This window comes from Drosophila mojavensis, unplaced genomic scaffold, assembly GCF_018153725.1.
Source record: "Drosophila mojavensis isolate 15081-1352.22 unplaced genomic scaffold, ASM1815372v1 contig_16, whole genome shotgun sequence".
NCBI classification, from domain to species: domain Eukaryota; kingdom Metazoa; phylum Arthropoda; class Insecta; order Diptera; family Drosophilidae; genus Drosophila; species Drosophila mojavensis.
The window spans coordinates 9,707,082-9,725,867 of record NW_025318693.1 but is presented as its reverse complement, the minus strand read 5'-3'; the positions used below and the strand labels follow the sequence as shown (position 1 = coordinate 9,725,867).

The window sequence follows — 18,786 nt, the reverse complement described above, 5'->3', positions numbered from 1 at the left end:
TTGTTAAAACTAATTACTAAAAAAAATAATAATAATAATTTAAAAATAATTTTATAAATTCATCCAAATATATTGTACTGTATATGATCTATTCCATTTCCATTGAAATATTGTAAATGTAGTAAACAGGCGACTAGAGACAAGCGCCATAAGTCAACTAGAAACGTCAACCAATCAGACCCGGGCAGTTAGACAACTGGAAGTCGCTCTAACTTCCAACAAATTGAGCTCATTCGCTACGCTATGCGCTATTGACAAGAAATCGTACAATTCTAAAGTTGACAACGTGCCTGCCTCGCCCTCTGCCCCAGTCCCACACACCCGTCGCTAGTGACTTTGATGAACGCAATTTGATTAGCTGCGTTGCTCTAATAGACGGCTGTCAGGCCTGGACCTGAAGAGCTTGGTGCAATGGCAACCCATTGCGACATTTGCAAACCGAAGCTAAACGCTACAATCCGAAAATAAAAACAAAATCAGCCCATTCACTTTTTCTGTGGAAAACGTGGAAATCGGCCAACAATTGAAAATATTTTTTGCTATACTTTTTTCCCATTACTTAACTAAAAGTGTAATTGTTCGACCACAGCGGTCACAACGTGAGCAAACAATCGCTAGCCAAGTGCAAAGCATACCTTGGCTCACATATGGACATAACTGAAAACGGATGCTTGTCGCATCGTAAGACAACTGGAATAATTATTTATAGATTTTTTTCCTTTTTTGTTAAACAAGTAGTCAAGGACAGAAAGACTTTAGAATTGGCAGTTGTGAATTATTAAGCTCAATTACGTATTCTTACTCTTCGTAATATTTCAAACAGGTATTTGTGTGGGAATTACCCAAGTTTAAACATGGCTGGTTCTTTTGTTATAAACAAAATACCAAATATATCATTAGATGTGAGGTGATCATATGTGAAATGATGAAATGATTAAAGCATTCCTTAAATTTTATTTGAAAAAGTAAAAGGAATGTAAATCAACACATATATTCAGCCTTTTGTTTATCGAACAGATCAACCTCATTCACAGCCATGAACCCGAGGTTGAAGAAATATTTGAAATTAAATTCTACGTTGAATAAAATATATTTTATTTTTATTTTTACCAACGAATAATATGTTTGCTTGTATTAAATCGTGTCTATAATAAGCTACGAAGCAACAAAATTTATAATTATGAGTCAATTTTGTATCCATTTGCTCAATTTTTTTATAATTGTGAAAAGCTAATTGGAAAGTATATTGGTTTATGTAGTGCAATAGATAGAATTTCGAAATATATGTATGTACAAGCGGCAGATAAAATATTGAACAATTACATCTCTATAAAGTTATTGAATTCTAAAAAGAGCTTTTAAGCTTAGATTATAAAGATTTGATAAAAAATATAATGAAGATATCATGAATGAATATAGCTTATTATATAGAATATTATTATATATTTATTATATAGAATATATTATATATTTATTATTTTCATATATGTATATATATGGTATATATCAAATAAGCTTAGCCTAAATATTAGTTCATATAACTTTCACTAAAAATAAATATATGTACCTTCCTATTGGTGCATGTTTCAAATTTAGGCTTATGCCAAAATTTGGCTTTCAGATAATATCGTATCATAAGGCACCTACTAAATGCCTATAAACAATGTAATTATGTGAGCACGCTGCTATTTAGATTCAAGCCAAGCCAGGCTTGAGCTCTTATGTAAATGCGGCAAATGATGATTAACAATTTTCTGAAACGAACTACGCTGACCCCACGGCGTCGTAGTTTAAACTAATCTATGTGCGCTGAGCTGAACTCGCGCAACTTTTCGCACTAAAGAGCTGGCTAATATTTTGTGAGCCGAGCTTATTGCATTTATACGGACACTATAATTAGCCTATGGACAAGACTCGGGTGCCGTGGCACGGCGCCTGCGCAACCGGCCGACAGGCTGCAATTCAAATTGAAGATCAGCGAGGGGAAAGGGGCGAAGAACTTGGTGTTTCGCTTGGTAATTGAAGAAACTATTGGTAAAATTGTAGCCAATGCACAATTTGCACCATAAATGGATTTAAAAAAAATAAGAAAAACAAGCAGAAACAGACTCAAAAATAAAATAAAACAATGTCGACAAATCTGTGGCGTCTGGCTATTATAATTTTCAGTGGTAAATTGTTAGCCAAGTTTGGGTATTTAGTATCTATCGAATATACGTACATCGACCCCTCCGGCCGGGGTTCACAAAAATGTCCGAAAACACACAAATCGCGTTGCGATGACAAAATTAAAATTCATTTACGCTCAAGTAAATATTTACGCAATAAATTTGCATTTAATTGCATTTGTGAAAAGCGAGCGAGCCGGCACAAGCGACCGAGGCATGCGAAAATGCCACAAAACATTGGCCAAAATCAAATCAAATTGGAAAGTGACGAACGTGGAATGACGACAATTAAATACTCTTCAAATGTGTGCAAGATGTACGGGCTAAAGTTAAGAGATAAGCAATTTCAGCGGCTGGTATGCTAGCCAAAATGTTAAAGTAGTTCAAGACTTTGATCTTAAAGCTTAAACGTGAGCTGGTTTATAAATTATTAAATTATAATGTTTCTACTGAACATGTTAACTATGAGGTATAGTAGATGGAAGATGAAAAGATTTTTACTAAGATACTAACTACACATATTTGTTAAATGAATGTAGGCAGTAAATGGTTGAAAGAAATTCAATTCATATAGGTTTAAGATTATTTATTCATAGTAGAAACAAATGATGTACTAGAGAGCTGTGTTATATATGTATTAATCAATTAACTCTCTTCTGACCTTGGAGCCTCAGCAATAAAAACTTTTATTTAACCAAACATTGAAAGCGTAACTTGGGTAATATGAAGAAGAGTTTAGTCTACATAAGGTAGCTAGATTAATATGTTTAGCTATTTGAAACAGTTAGTCAAGAAAATATATATTTACGAAACAAAAAGTGTAAAATAGTGAAAGAATGTCCTAGATTGATATACTAACAGACAGTATATGATATGATAATAAATATTTATTATGATATATGATTCATGTGATTCATGTAATGGAACATATCCCTTTACCAGTCCTTATACACAATGTTATATCTTATTACCAGCAACTTCGTTATAATCTAAATATCTCTTATCATTTGAAAAATCTGTTTACCATTCGTTACACATTTCATGCCAAAAATGTCATATGCCCTGCCAAGTGTATCCCATACAACTGTCCACAAATGCAGTCCAAATGCCAACAGCAGGCCCAAAACCCCGGCCACCCAGTTGGTAGCCAATGTTCAGACCCCATTTGATGTCAAAATCGAGGCAAAACAATTTGCGCGACGTATCGAAATCTAATCAAATTATGCGCCAGAAATGTCGAAAAAGCGTGAAATGTTTTGCCTGCGGGCCGGAGTACGCTTGCCCATTAACCCTGACCAGGCTGCCAGCACTGGGGGAAATGAGCGCCTAGCGGGTATTTGTATAAGGAGCCCAGGGGGGCAGGGGGTAATAGGTAATGGTTGCGCACCTGACGTATTCAAAAATTGCATCAAAATTGCAGCAAATAAGAAGCGCCGAATGCAAAGCATTGGCAAATGTTGTGCAAAAGTGTTTGGCAAATAGCAAATAGCTGCAGCTGTATCTGTATCTGTATCTGTATCTACAAATATGTATCTGGCGGCATGAGTACTGCAACTAAGCACGGATGATGCGTGGACACTCCATGCTCGCATTATTGGAGCGCTTCAGTGTAGCTCTGCGCCAGGAGTTGGGTCGCTGCGGCCAAAAATGTTTTGATGCGGTTCGCTTAATGTGTTTTAGCCATAAACCAAACTCAACTCGTCGCGGCCAAAAATGCAAAATGCCAACAATGAACATGGCACACAGCTGCGAACAATATCCAAACTCTAACTGCGTGGCTTCCCAGCCTATATTTTTCTTCTTCTTTTTTTTATTTGTATCTGGCTTCGTATATTTGTTTTTGTGCGCCTAATTGAATTTGTGGGCACACTCTATTAGAATGTGTGTGAGTGGGTGTGCGTATGTGTATGTGTGTGTGTTTGTGTTTGTTGGCCAACAAGTGTTGTACACATGAGTAGTTCATTTGGCTAACTATATGCTAAATTTTGCATGTTCCTGCCACACCTTGTAGACAATCATTAACGGGCGCGTTTTTAATCGCTAGAAAAACGTGTGCAAGTCGCACACATTGAGATTGTGAAAAGCGTGTGAAAATTTATATTTATGAAAATGTTTACAAATAAATTGATATAAATTGAAATAAAATGTTTACAAATATACATATATCATTATTTGAAGATGCTTCCTTCACCTATGTTAATATAAATATATAAGCAGGAGCCCTTGTTTCTTCCAGTTCACTAACGGAAGCGAATAACTTCATCGTTGGTCGACTTGAAAATCAATTGAACCAGTTTCCCATTTATCTATAATTGTATTTTAATTAGGGGCGCTTTGGTAATTCAAATTCAATTATCCGAGCCAGCTGTTCAGTCAATCTAAACCTATCGAATTGAAAACGAAATTTCATTCAATTGTTGTTGAACTGCAATGCTGCAATGGGGGGGAAGCAAAAAAAGATTTGTCAAGCTGGAAAAAGATGAAATAGAGAAAAGTGAACGGAAGTTGCCAGGCAACTTTCAGCAAACACAATGCATTGCAGCTGAATCGGAGGAGGAGCTGGAGAAGGAGTTGGATGATATGAGGCCTGTTTAATAAGCCGTTGCAATAACAACAAAGATGCGTTGCAGAGATGATGTATCACGTTGCCTGGAAATTAATTTGAAAGCAGCCAACTAGAGAGAGGGGGAATAGATGAGCCAATGCACAACATTTTAGTGCCCCAGGCACACGCACACACACACATACACACTCACACATGCACATATTAATTAATTCAAAATTGCATTACGCATACGCACAGGTGTACGAGCGATGCTTAAACTAAACGAAAAGCCGAGTTGTGCCACACATGCAGCTGCAGCACAGAGAGCACTTGGCCAAAAGACTCGTAAAATAAAAACACAGCACACACGCCACACATAAAACAAAAGCAACAATAACCCGAGCTAACGAAGCAACAACAACAACTATAACTGCGTCAACTAGAAAAGGCTCTAAAGACCCAGCTCTAAACATTTTGATAGAAATTAAGTCGGAATATGGCCAAATTCAGGTAGTTGGCTTGCAGGCGGCTGACACTGTGGGTGTACACTCTGCACCACATGTCACACACTCGCCCCGCCAGCCAGTTCATGTGTTGTGGCACGAACCAAACCGACCAAGACAAGACCTGGCCGCCGGTCCACGCTGCCAGTCAGACTGTTTGGCCACTTAAGCTGCCCGCGCTGCGCTCCAATGCAAATTATCTACCCCAGAGCTCCGATTTGGCTAGTACTTTCGGACACTTATTGTACAACTGTCGTCTAGAGATTGCCGTTGCCGTTGCCGTTGCCTTTACCGTTGGTTGTCATGGCTGCCAATTGCAAGTTTGTTCAAGTTTGCAACACATGCCGCCCAGGCCAGGACATGGCTGCCTACGATACATAAAGAAGCCTGACTAGAGATGAGCCAGTGAGCAACTAACTGAATCGATAGTTTCAGAAGTTAAATTATCACTAAAAGGATGGAAGCTTCTATTTGAAAAATGTATTTGCGTCACTAGTGTTGCAATTATGTTTAAAATTATAAACTGGTTCAGTTAAAAAAGATTAGTTGGTTCTATATTAAATATAGCTTAATAAATAACTGACTCACTATATTAGGAATATGATGTCGAACTGCGCCTATGAAACTACTTCAGTTAAAATTCAACATTTACGAGACACTGGTTCAACCTACTTACCTACTTGAAGCACGATCTATTTTGAACTAGATCCGCTTCAACTTTAAATTACATGTGAATACACTCAAAAAATCAGCGCTCCTGTTACTTTGCAGCTGGTTCTTTTAAAATTATAGTTCATGGTAATGTCAAAAGAGCAATGAGTTTTGAGCTAGTTCATTTCAGATTTTATATTAAGCTCATACTATTGATCTTGTTTTTCATGCAAGCTGATATTTGTATTACAATAAAAATATCGGTTTATTTGCTTAAACTGGATCGTAGATCTTAATACTCTGATTAAAGCTCCCAGTTTAGCAAATTACTAAATACAATATTAAAGGAAATTGAACAGAAATACTTAAGACCATTGGATTGGATCCATCCCTAATGCTTAGTCCGCCATGGTCTCGGTTCACCAAGCGCAACAAAATGGGCGAAAATTCACTTAATGCTGTTTTATAGTTGTTTTTCTTTAACGATTATGACAGCGTCTGTGGTCAGGCTTCGTTGGTCTTTTCTGCTATGGGAAATCTATGGGAGGCACGACGGCTTTTGGTATCACAACGCTTGACAATTTTTAGTTTATTTATCATAAGTTTAACTAATGTAGGGTATAGCGTACAATTTTAACGACATATACATACGTATATATCTATATATATTGTCTCATTATAAAACATAGACGTATATATATATACACATATGTATACGACATCGTTGCGTTCATGAAACAGCTGACGCTAGCTAATCTGAATATACATAGGATGTTCTGATTGCAATTGAAGAATATATATATATTCATATATACAAATATATATATACATAAGGATGATCAATTGGAAGCCGACGGACGCGGATCCTCCACAGAGACCAGCCAGCTACAATTAAGTATTTCACGTAGGTCCCAGCGAGTCGATGCATCTGGTTCCAGCAGTACCGACACCGTCGCCTTGGCGTGCGGTGATATTACATCCTGTAGCTTGCGGCGAAATGAAAACTTCTTGCCGCGCTGATCCTCCAGCAATTTCGTCAGATTACTATCATCAAAAGGCATTTTCGCATTCATCATTATAAACAATATAACGCCCAACGACCAGGCATCGGCCATCTTTGGATCGTATGGCACGCCACAGACCACCTCCGGTGCTGCATAAGCGGCCGAGCCGCAATATGTTTCCGACTTCAATTGATGTCCGGACTCGTCTCGACAATATCGCGCAAAACCAAAATCGGCCAACTTGACATTTAGGCGCTTCGACAGCAATATATTCTCGCACTTGAGATCCCGATGGGCAATGTCGTGAGTGTGCAGATACCTGAGAGCTTTCGCCATTTGATAGAACCAGACCTTCGACTGTTTCTCATCGATGGGACCCGTCTTCTTGATGTGCGTCAATAGATCTCCCTTTTCGGCGTAACGCATGAATATAAAGATTTTGGGGCCGCGTTGCAAAATGCTGTGTATCTGTATGATATTTGGATGATCCAGCTTTGTTAGTATCTCCAGTTCACGCGGAAAGAACTTATGCACAAAATCTGTGGGTGCTTTCGCCTTATCGATGATCTTGCATGCCAAGTTAACGCCATGCCCACTTTCATCAGCATAGCCAGCGGTTATTACAGTTGCATAGGAGCCCTCGCCGATTTTATGGCCAATATTATAGCCACGCTGGGCAAGGGCATCAATATCCGAGCTGCGTGCGGTCAGCTGACGACTGCCTCCATAGTTGGTCATGTTTTACGGAATGTCGTGCCTCACCAATAACAATGATATTGCTATGATCCTTTTAGTTAACCAACTATTTGAATTGGTTCATGGCAAAGTTAATTAGGATTTGAGACACATCATTCACATATTAATTAACTATATATTTACCGTTATGTTGGATTTTCCCTTACTAAACTTGAATTTGATGGAACTATAATAAAGTTAGAAAACTCCCTATTCCAATCCAGAAATTTTGACGAAACAACAAATGTTGTGAAAGAGCAAAGACAAATAATAAAATACTGAAACTCAAAATGCAATTAACATAAATTTTGCGTTAACTGGCCATGTCTACTATGCTCCAGATTTTCTTTTTTTATGTGAAATAAATCAGAAGAAACTTGAAGTGTAAATATAAACAAAACTTTTTTGTTTTAACTAATTAAGCTCAACTGACAGCTAATGATATCGTTGCCTGATGATCATAAACGATATATTCATTCCTTTTATGAGCATAAAAAATGAGAATATTCTAGATTCGACTGGTAGATACTATTTAAAAACTATAAGGTTAATGTTTATAGAGAATTTGTGCTGCTGGGTTAAATAAAGCAGCTAAAAGTTTCGATCTTACAATCTATGTATTTGCTGCAGATCTGATGTCTTTTATAGCTAGAGTGCTCTGATATATGATTTGAATTATAAGACACACTTAGTCACATCTTAAACGGATCTTCAATGATATATACCAATGATTCGAGTGAACATGCATACAAAACTATTTGTAATTTTGTTGTATCAATCTTTTTTTTTATATCAAAATATACTTAACCATATTTAATGCTAAATTATCAAAACGACATCTATATACAAATGGATGTGATTTTTGATGAATATTTCCTTGAACTATTCGAATTAAATAATTGAAGATTGTCATTTTATGAGGGAAAAATACTTCATAATGCATTAATATGCTCAATCATATATAAATAATTTGAGTGAGAATTATGAAAATTATATCTCATTATATCATAATACAGTTCTGCATATCTTAAACTAATCTTTATGATATACATAAAATATTACTTATAACTTTACTCACAATTCAATTCCACTAAAAATACTTTAAAAATTAAATATAACAATAATCAGCGCTGACAAAGGCTCAAATACATTTATAAGTCTTCTCAGATTACGCTATGATATAGTTAACATAGGCATTATTTGTCGAAAATTGTGTTCGATACAAATTTGTTATCACTCATTTGTCATCTGCAAGTGCCTGCAACTGCTTTTCACTCCGCTCTGTAATTTCTAGTTCTATATGAACATATAGAGAGAAAGATATATATATTTTGTAAAAACCAAAGTTAACTGTGTCTCGTTGATCAAAAATCGTTTTGTTTCATTTAAGTTAAGTTCGTTATTGTCCTTGTTCTATCACGTTTTTATTTTGTCAAAATTTCTGGAACCAAATAGGAATTTTTGTTATTTTTATGTAATAGTACCATCAAATTTAAGTTTAGTCAATTTAACCAATGCAACGGTAAATATGAGTGCAGAATGCATTTATCAATGAATTAACCACGTCCACTCATGCTGATAACCCTACAACAATCCTGCCCCATCTAGTTGGTAAATAACACACAAAAAGGCAACTTTGGCAACACTAAATCATGTGCAACAATGGAGAAATAGTACCCCAGACACGGGGCACTCGAAGCTCCGACATCCAAGCCCTGGCCCAGCAGGGCTACAAAATCGGCACCAAAATTGGCGAGGGATCGTATGCGACTGTGATAAATGCCACCTTTGTGGACGAGTCTGGTCGCAATATCAATTTGGCCTGCAAGGTTATCGATAAGGATAAGGCGCCCGTTGACTTTGTCGAAAAGTTCTTTCCGCGCGAAATGGACATATTGACAAAACTAGATCACCCCAATATCATACAGATCCATAGCATTTTGCAACGCGGCCCCAAGATCTTCATATTCATGCGTTTCGCCGAGCGAGGCGACCTATTGACCCATGTCAAGAGGGTGAGCTTCATTGAGGAGAAGCAGGCCAAAATATGGTTCTATCAGATGGCCAATGCGTTGAAGTATTTACACAGCTTCGATATTGCCCACAGGGATCTCAAGTGCGAGAATATATTACTCTCTGAACATTTCAATATCAAGCTAGCCGATTTCGGTTTCGCCTGTTTCTGCCAAAGCAACGGCGGCAATCGTGTGTTGTCCGACACATATTGTGGCTCGGCAGCCTATGCTGCCCCAGAAGTTGTCTATGGAATGCCCTATGATCCAAAACTGGCCGATGCCTGGTCATTGGGCGTCATACTGTTCATAATGTTAAATGGCAAGATGCCGTTCGATGATGCGAATCTGTCCAGACTCCTGGAGGATCAACGCTCCAGAAAGTATGCCTTCCGTCGCAAGCTGCATGACGTTATCTCGCCTCATGCCAAGGCAACCGTTGCCGTCCTGCTCGATCCCTGTCCGGAGTCACGTTGGAATCTGCGCGAGATTCTCAAGTGCAGTTGGCTGCTGATGGAAAAGGAGCGCCCACAACAGGAGCACTTGCCACCGCCAAACCAACAATTGCAACACGAACACCAACACCAACATGCACACGCACACGAACAAGAACAAAAACAACAATAATTTAATACAATTTACGGCTACGAATTGTCTTTTAGCCATTCTAGCAAAATAATTCGCGTTTTGTACATAGTTTTGATACCATGAAAAGGCCACGATAAAACTTACATTTATCGATAGCTTATAGTTCAATAACATTGCATTATCGCAACCAAAAAAAAAAAAAAAAATAAATAAATAAATAAAATGTCAAACAAATTGTTTTAAAAGAGAATTCAAAAGAGTTTGAAGAAAAACGATATCCTAAGCTTACAGCACTCCTCAAATATTCTAACCAAAATAATCTTAAAAAATTATTTTAAACTCATTTAAATATCAATCTAATATTAATTACGACACTAAAATTCATATTTTATGTAGTAGTCTAACACTATAAACTATAAACAATTTTTAAGAATCCCCCTTTTCTTGAACCCTAAGCCCATTGATGGTAATGGATGATGATGGGGAATCAGTATATACGGTTGACAGTATTTATAAATAATTCTTTGTTTGTTTCCCATCTTAGCTTCCTAAAAACTTTTGTCTTTTTGCCTAAGTTTCTGATGAAATTTCGTTATTAATATACATACTAATAATTTTATATATACAAATAATTTTATGTAAAACCAATCTTCTTTAAATTAAATAAAATCAATATTATTTTATTGATATATTCAAGTCTAGACCAGAAAAAAAAGCTGATAAAATAAAGTAGAAATGCCTGACAAGATAGTTAAACTTTATCAGAAAACATTTTCCAACTCTTCCTCTTCCTCAATCAGCAATCTTAACCAATTCAATTACATTTATGTAAGACTAAACACAAATTTGTCATATTTGTTTTTTACAGTTGTTTGCCTGCTGCAGCTGCCACAGGCCCACGCTGATGGCAAGCACAACCACAGCAACGTCATTCCCGATGCCGAGTCAAGTGGCTCAGAGCGTAATCGTCGCCTGATTCCCTATATGGCATTCTATTTGCCAGCACCGGAGCTGCCCATCAATCAGCAATATGCTGTGAAGCATGGCTCGTCCGCCGGTGGCTCCCAGCTGTTGGCACCGCCGCCCGCTGCACCACCCAGCCGCATACCCGTGCCCGTTGCCTACATGCCGCCGTCGCATCCACAACAGCAGTCGCATTATCAGTCCAATGCAGCCGATGTGTATCATTCGTTGGCGGTGCCGCATGGGCCACATGGACCACATGGACCACTGCCACCTGTGCCGGGCAAGGAGCCACCACCATCGCCGGGCGCCACATTTATTGCCTACAAGCCATTGAGCGCCGCCGCACAAAAGGCAAGTACCACAAATAAATATGATTGCTGCATAAATAAAGTCGAATATAATCGTGAAAATCATCATAATAAATTACACAGCACAAGACGGTGCAGCACTTTCCACCGCTGCCGCAGCAGGAGCAGCCACATCATCGTCAGCAGGAGCAGCAGGAGCAGCAGCAGCAGCAGCAGCAGCAGCAACAACAACATCAGTACGAGCTGCTGCCAGCAGGACCGCAACTGCAGCTGCAGTTTCAGCGACAACGTGCTAAACAATCAAAAGTCAATTTAACGCCGTTTACACCGCATAACACGCTGCCGGGACACTTTGTACCCATTATTTATACGCCGCTGAGCAAATCCAATAGCAATAGCAATAGCAACAACAACAACAACAACAACAACAATGAGCTGCATAATGGCAATACAATCAATTACAACAAAAAGCAGCCGCCAACTGAAATTGTCTACCATAAAAATGTGCATCAAACCCAAGTTGCGACGGATTATGCGGGAGATGTGCCCAATATAGCAGGAGTCGTCTCAATGCCCGAGTCCCAGTCACAGGAGGAGCAGGAGCAACAGCAGCAGCAGCCAGCAGAGGAGACTGTGCCATCGAATCCCAGGTAAGATTTCATATTGTATCTAAATGTATTTTGTTATCGATATCAGATACAAAATGTATCTCTGCTAGTTGCTTGCTAAAATTTGTATCTATACAACTGTCACATACAATATCTATTGTAGCTATTAGCCCCGCTCTTAGCATTGTTTGTGCTGCTTTCCCACACACATGCACCTACACACACACACACACACACCTCAAGTCACACGCCCATGCAGTACCAGGCATTGTTGCTTTTGCATTTGCAATTGCATGTTGCATATAAATTGAAAATGTTGCACCCATTTCATCAAGAATTTGAAAGGAAAAAGGTTAACAAACTCTTAAGCAGCTCGGTTTTTATATACTCTATATTTGCCTATGAGTGACGAACTAGTGATAGCTAAGGGATTGATTTATGAAGGAGGTAAATGCTTCAGGACAACGTCTCTGCAGAAAATATTACCAAATCAATTCCTATCATAGCAATCTCCTATATTTTTATCTTGAAGAAAAATTCCATCGGAAGATAATATATAATCTTCCCATTTTGTTAATCAAAGTATAGAAAATATAAATTTAAAATTTACATTTCTCAGTCAATCGATGGTACTTGGTTATAGTAATTAAAAACTTAATATAGTTAAACTCGTTTGACAAGGCATTTAAGTGACTGCATTTGCATTTGGGAGAATTATCAATAATATCATTAATAGATCAATTAAGGCTACCTATAAAATTATATATATTTTTCTAATTTTCTTGGTTGAAATGATCAACAATAATTTGATCTAAAATCTATGATATAAAATAGTGATGTTTTGAATTTTTTATAAGTTCATAAAATATTTTATATCTACATGACTGACATGAATTCATTTCAAATTTCTGCCTCACACTTCCACTGCTCGCTTTGCATAGCTTACTAATTGTGAGCTATTCGACATATATAGTTGTGACATTTTAAATAATTAAAATGGCAAATTAAAGCTGGCCGAGGCAAGCTCTGCTTGAGTAGCAGCGAGCAGAGCTGTTGAAAGAGCAGTGACACGGCACAGGTTGCATGCAACGCTCTTGGGCATAGAATTCAATTGCATTTAATGCATTGCGCCTCAACCCCAGCAACTGCAACTGCTGCAGTGGCTGTTCTCTTGCTCACCTTCTGCCTGCTCACCTGCCTCTCGCATCTCTCGGCAACGTCTCTGACGACATTCGCATCGGCTGACGTAAGAAGCTGTTTGCTGTACCCCACGAGGCGACCCCAAAGGGGCATTCAATGGGCGTGTATTGATGAGCGCCTCGTGTGCTCCATCTCGTAATGTTCACAAATTGCAAAATCATGTCATAAACAACCGCAGGCTAACCGGCCCAAAAATACTGAAATTCATATATATTCTATATATATGTATATGTATATATATGCTACTGGTCAGCCAATGGGCAGCTGTTTTTACAGCCCCATCAATTGCACCCTTAGATATAATGAAAGTAATTACATATCAATTGTTCCTATTGTTTCTATAGCTAACATCAAATGAAGTTAGTTTGAATAAGTTAAGAGAATAGAAAATCCATTTACTGCATAATCTGATGAATCTTCACTGAAAGTGGGGCATACCCTCCAATGAGAAACCCTAACCTAAATATTAATGCAGTAAAATAGACATTGTAGATTGAATGGGAAACTCCCAAGAAAATCGAAAATAGCATCAATTGTTCCGATTGTTTCAATAACAATTCAGATATATAATTACTAACAAAATGGTTATTCTATATTCTGCATTTTGCTGAGGGTATTTCGAAAGTCGGTCATATCTTCTAAAGAGAAAATATAACATCTTTATTAATGTAGTGAGATAGAGATCATGAAATAAATAGCAAAAGGAGGGAATGGCTATTACAAGTTCGCTTTAGATAATATTGATTGAAAACATATCTAAAGCAAAATGAAAAATTCACTTTTCAAACTCCGTTTATTCTTCTGTTTGCTAAAAAACGCTAATATCTAAAAAAAAAACAAAAAAAGTATTAAATAAGACAAATTATGTGCATATATTCATATTGAAACGACAATCTTTCCCGAAATATCTTAAAGAACAATGAATGATATGATAGCGATAATAATTATCAATTTCGATAGTCAACAAAAATTCTCTACAATTTCCTGAACTTTAAAGGACCAAAAGAGAACACAGTAACATACCTATATATCCACACAACTCTCAACGACAAATACAAATCCATTACAAGACCCCATTCACTCTTTACACCACTCATACGCTTTGCATGTGCCCCGCAGCGTTGGCTATAACGTGTACAATGAGCCAGCCGTTGTGACATCGGCCACAGCCACCACCTCCACCTCATCGACATCCACAAAAAGCGCATTGATAGTCCATCAAAAGTCGCCGGCCTATGGACACGTAAGCAAATACGAAAGTTACTTCAATATGTCGCCGGAGCAACAGCAACAACGGCAGCCACAGTCCCACCCACAGCCACTGACGCCACAGGAGAAGTACGTGCTATATTTGCAGCAGCGCATGAAGCAACAAAGGCAGCAGCAGCAGACACAACAGGAACGCTTACATCATCATCATCATCATCAGCACTCGCATCACAATCATCATCAGCAACAACAGCCTGAGCCGAGCAATACGAAGGCGGCCAAGCACCCACACACTCCACACACACATACCCCCACAGCCGAACCACCATCAGCATCGCACCACAGTCAATTACACAATTACAACGGGCTCTTCGGACGTCCGGAGACCCCTGAGCAACAGGTGCTGCATATACCGTTGCGCGCCCTCCTGAACCCACTGCAAGAGCAGCCAAAGGACACGCTGCTCGGGTAAGTCTAGACTCACTGCTGCCGCATTAATATATCAATATTCTTGAACATATGGCCTGGGGTTCTTGAGTTCCTTCTAGTTGAGTTTTGTTTACTATTTGTAATACATGCTGTTTTATTTCCTTAGATCTCCCGCTCCACCACAGTTTATCGATTACCTCATCGATGGACCGCGACAATCACTGGATGAGGAACAACAACAACACCAGCAGCAACAGCAACAGCAACAACCCCAACAGCAACAACATGCCTACATCCTGGTCACCACCACAGCTCCTTATACGGATCATTCGCTGCGTCTTCCGGATTTACCACCACCCACCCGCCGCCCACATCTGTACAAACAGCAGCCCACGCTGCGCCTACAGCTCGTGACTCCAGTGCACAAATATCAAGCCACCCGTCGACCCGTCTACATCAGTCCGCCCACGCCCAGCGAGACTGTCAAGATAACGCCCAAGTACGTCTATGTGACCAGCAAACCGCCAGCAGGCGCTGTCCACAGCGAGCAGCCCCAGGCACCGCCGCCCATTAAACTGAAACCCATTCACAAATACGCCCAAGAGCGACCCCATGCGCCGCCTCGACCCAGTTCGGCTCTTGCACCGAACGACATTGATCAGCTGCCCGACATACGCACCTCATCGCTGGCCGAGATCCTGCACAAGCTGCAAGCGAGCAACCACCTGCCGCAAACCCTCACCCCGGACAACATAGACAACTCGATCAAGACGCTGATACGCATTCTACAGAATCTCAAGCGGACCCAAACAATTGTGACCGATCCGCCACAGCATCACGAGATCAAGCCTAGCAGCAATCTCGATTATGATTACAACACAGACAGCGAAGAGGCGCATCAGACGCCAGCCAAGACGGCGGGCCATGTCGATGCGGATCTGCTGAATCTAAAGGGACCAAGTGAGTTGATAGCAGAAAAAGAAAGTCAACTCTCACTCATTTATCCACACATAGACTCGACTTTACTCCAACTCTTCTTCTTAACCTCTCTTAACAAAATTTCTTATTTTATAATTTCTAAGATATTTGTATACTTTTAAACCCCTGTTCCATTCCAAAAAGTGAATTCAGTCTACAAATTAACCTTTAAAAGTTTCCTTCAAACTTTAAACCATATATAACTCTACCCATAGATAAACATCCTGGTCCTAGCACAGGTCGTGCGGGCATTGATTATCCCAACTATGCGGAGATTCCGAAGACCAGCTTCGAGTGTACTCAACAGCGTTACAAGGGTTTCTTTGGTGATCCGGAGACCAATTGCCAGGTGTGGCACTACTGTGATCTCAACGGCGGCAAAGCCTCGTTCCTGTGCCCCAATGGCACCATCTTTAGTCAGGTAAACTAACATAACTCTCTCAATCGAAACGAATATAGCAAATTCTCTATTTACAGATTGCCCTGACTTGCGACTGGTGGTTCAATGTGAAGTGCTCGACGACTTCACAGTTATACGTGTTGAATGAGCGTCTGTACAAGTATATCCTGCCCTTCAATCCCAAGTTCCCCGAGGATTACAATGGGCCCATTGTGGATAAGTAAATACAACGCATAAACAATTCATAGCTAAACAATTAACAAACATTTCAACTGCTATTCCAGATATTTGGCCATGAAGTTCCAGGAAATGGAAGAGAAAATGCGCCTGGAAAAGCAGCGCAAAGCCAATCAGCTAGCGGAAAAGCCGGATGCCACTGGCGAAGCATCCACGCCCGCATTGCCCAAGAACCACAAGGCGTCGCCCAAACATGGCAGCGGCATCAATGCACAGGTCTACGAGCAGAGCTCGGAACGTAATCTGCTCATCGATGATGAGATTGACGACATCTCGGAGCGTGGCACCTTCGACACCTATGGCCAAGCGCCAACAACGATAATGGCTCCAGTCCCAACAACAACGCCCATATTGCAAGACTCTCAAACCCTGGGACATAGGCCGATAGTAGTCTCATCAACACCTGGACCAGATCTGTCTGATGAGCTGGACACGCTGCCAACGTTAGCAAGCGATCCAGAGCTGAATTTGGAGTCTGAACTAAGCGTTGACTCGCCAGTGAGCAGCGAGGAGGTGGAGGAGAAGCTGCAAAATTTACGTGACACCAATTCGGCTGCCGGCCAAAAGCAACTCGAGACGACAAAAGTGAGCGTCGAGAAGCAGGAGGTGATTGAGATTAAAACAGATGGCTCAACTGGACACCTAATGCCCATAGAGCAGGCGAGAAACTGAGATAGAGAATAAGAGAGCCTGTGGCTGAGAGCATGCTTGCCATATTTGTAATGAGAGTTCTTGTACTTGTTCGTTTTTCGATTGCGTATGCGCATTAAATTATTCTTAGCGAGCGACTACTGTAAATAGCTAACTGTAAATGAAACAAAAACTATCTAACTATATATACTCTATAGAAAACACTTAGATATACGTTTTAATTAAAATAAATGCAAAGTATTAAGTAAAATATGTACAGAATTTATATTCACTCACCAGCTGAGCATTGCTGATTTGCAAGAGAGCCGCATCAATGGAATTTAGCGAAGATGGAATTTCGGCAATATAGCGATGGTTCTAGAAATGGATTTTGATATGCGGAATTAATGGGGAATTAAGGTTTTTTTTTTATAGAATTTATAGACTACTTATGCTGAACCGAGTGTCGTCTCCTACTCACCATTTCGCTCACTGTGCATGTCACATGATTGGCATGATGCCGAATGGCGCACGTTTCGCAGCTGTTGCGTTTGCATGAGGTGCAGAAGACGGGGGCCGGCACATTGTGCACGTTGCACATCAGCTGGACGGGCATACGAAAGATTTCATTGCCGATGCGAAGGCCGATGCCGTTGCAAGAGTGCTGCTTATCGTCCAGGGGCTGAAAGAGGTGCGTCTTGAGGACGCGACTGTGCTGATGCACCGTTTCGTAGCAGCGATGGCAATAGAATGCATTGCACTGCGTGCACTCGCCTCGGGCCGCACTGTGGCCGCATTCGCTGCATTTGGTCTCCAGCACGATGTCATTGGCCAGCGAGGAGCAGATGAATGATTTATTTAAGGCATTCATCGAATAACGATTATCATACTCCAGGCTATTTGTCTCGCCCAACACGTAATAGTTTAGCTCATAGAAGTCGCATATGTTGCCAATATTTTTGCCATTAGATTCCTTGGCAATATAAATGGGTAACGCTGAGCTGGAGCAGACGGCGCACTTGAAGTCCTTTTGCTGGTAATGTTTTGAGATGCAAAATTCGCACATATGATGACCACAGGGTAACAAAAATGGGCGACGATAATCTGTATTAATGAAAAATTATGTGAATTCGCCGATTAATTAAAAGAATAAATAAATAATATAATAACTTAAATATAATAATAAATAAAAATAATAAGTAGTAAAAATTATTTAAAAAATAATAATAATAATAATAAAAAATCCCTTGCCTTTAAAATAATATCCCTTCACATTTCATTTCTGCTTCAATAATAATTCCCTTTGCTAGGCAATAACATATGCTGTCCTGAGAAGCAACGCAAAGCAAAGAGACCCGCACACCAAATACACACAAAATAGAATAAGACAAAAGATCTGTCATATTAAAACAAAAGCTCTTACTCAATTTACAGTTACTGTATTTTCAGCGCAACACAAAACGTTTGCCATCATTAATTGCCCTTCATATTTCCTGATTCAATAAAAATTCCCTCCAACAAAAATATGTTGTGCTCGTCTGCAGCGCATATGTAGAAAGACACAAAAACTAGAAAGCCACGCATGTAAACACACGCAAAATAAAAGAAGAAAACT

The 18,786-nt window shown here is 39.5% G+C and overlaps 4 protein-coding genes across 5 annotated transcripts in view; 2 read left to right on the top strand and 2 right to left on the bottom strand.

Moving 5' to 3' along the window:
• Positions 1–17,442, top strand: part of LOC6572860 (mediator of RNA polymerase II transcription subunit 15) — a 31,438-nt gene extending 13,996 nt beyond the window's left edge. Inside the window, exons 3-9 of the mRNA XM_032728005.2 lie at positions 11,075–11,523; positions 11,604–12,130; positions 14,408–14,965; positions 15,093–15,886; positions 16,120–16,325; positions 16,382–16,524; positions 16,589–17,442. Of these exons, the coding sequence (XP_032583896.1) occupies positions 11,075–11,523; positions 11,604–12,130; positions 14,408–14,965; positions 15,093–15,886; positions 16,120–16,325; positions 16,382–16,524; positions 16,589–17,213 (3,302 nt within the window). The 3' untranslated portion in view covers positions 17,214–17,442. The remainder of the gene's footprint in view (positions 1–11,074; positions 11,524–11,603; positions 12,131–14,407; positions 14,966–15,092; positions 15,887–16,119; positions 16,326–16,381; positions 16,525–16,588) is intronic.
• The window catches only part of LOC6572854, a 68,058-nt gene that overhangs the window by 48,668 nt on the left and 604 nt on the right, over positions 1–18,786 (bottom strand). For both annotated transcript variants that reach the window (XM_032728002.2, XM_001998924.4), the window contains exons 2-3: positions 17,653–18,275; positions 17,469–17,549 (exon numbers count right to left, since the gene is read on the bottom strand). In XM_032728002.2, coding sequence (XP_032583893.1) covers positions 17,469–17,549; positions 17,653–18,275 — 704 coding nt within the window. The remainder of the gene's footprint in view (positions 1–17,468; positions 17,550–17,652; positions 18,276–18,786) is intronic.
• On the bottom strand, positions 6,425–7,987 carry LOC6572857 (testis-specific serine/threonine-protein kinase 1). Its single transcript, XM_001998926.4, has 2 exons — positions 7,751–7,987; positions 6,425–7,673 (listed from the first exon to the last, which is right to left on the bottom strand). The coding sequence occupies exon 2, from the start codon at positions 7,607–7,609 to the stop codon at positions 6,707–6,709; it is 903 nt and encodes a 300-aa protein (XP_001998962.1). The 5' UTR covers positions 7,610–7,673; positions 7,751–7,987; the 3' UTR covers positions 6,425–6,706.
• Positions 8,921–10,456, top strand: LOC6572859 (testis-specific serine/threonine-protein kinase 1-like). Its single transcript, XM_032728007.2, has 2 exons — positions 8,921–9,128; positions 9,215–10,456. Exon 2 carries the CDS (start codon positions 9,259–9,261, stop codon positions 10,243–10,245), a length of 987 nt encoding a protein of 328 aa, XP_032583898.2. The 5' UTR covers positions 8,921–9,128; positions 9,215–9,258; the 3' UTR covers positions 10,246–10,456.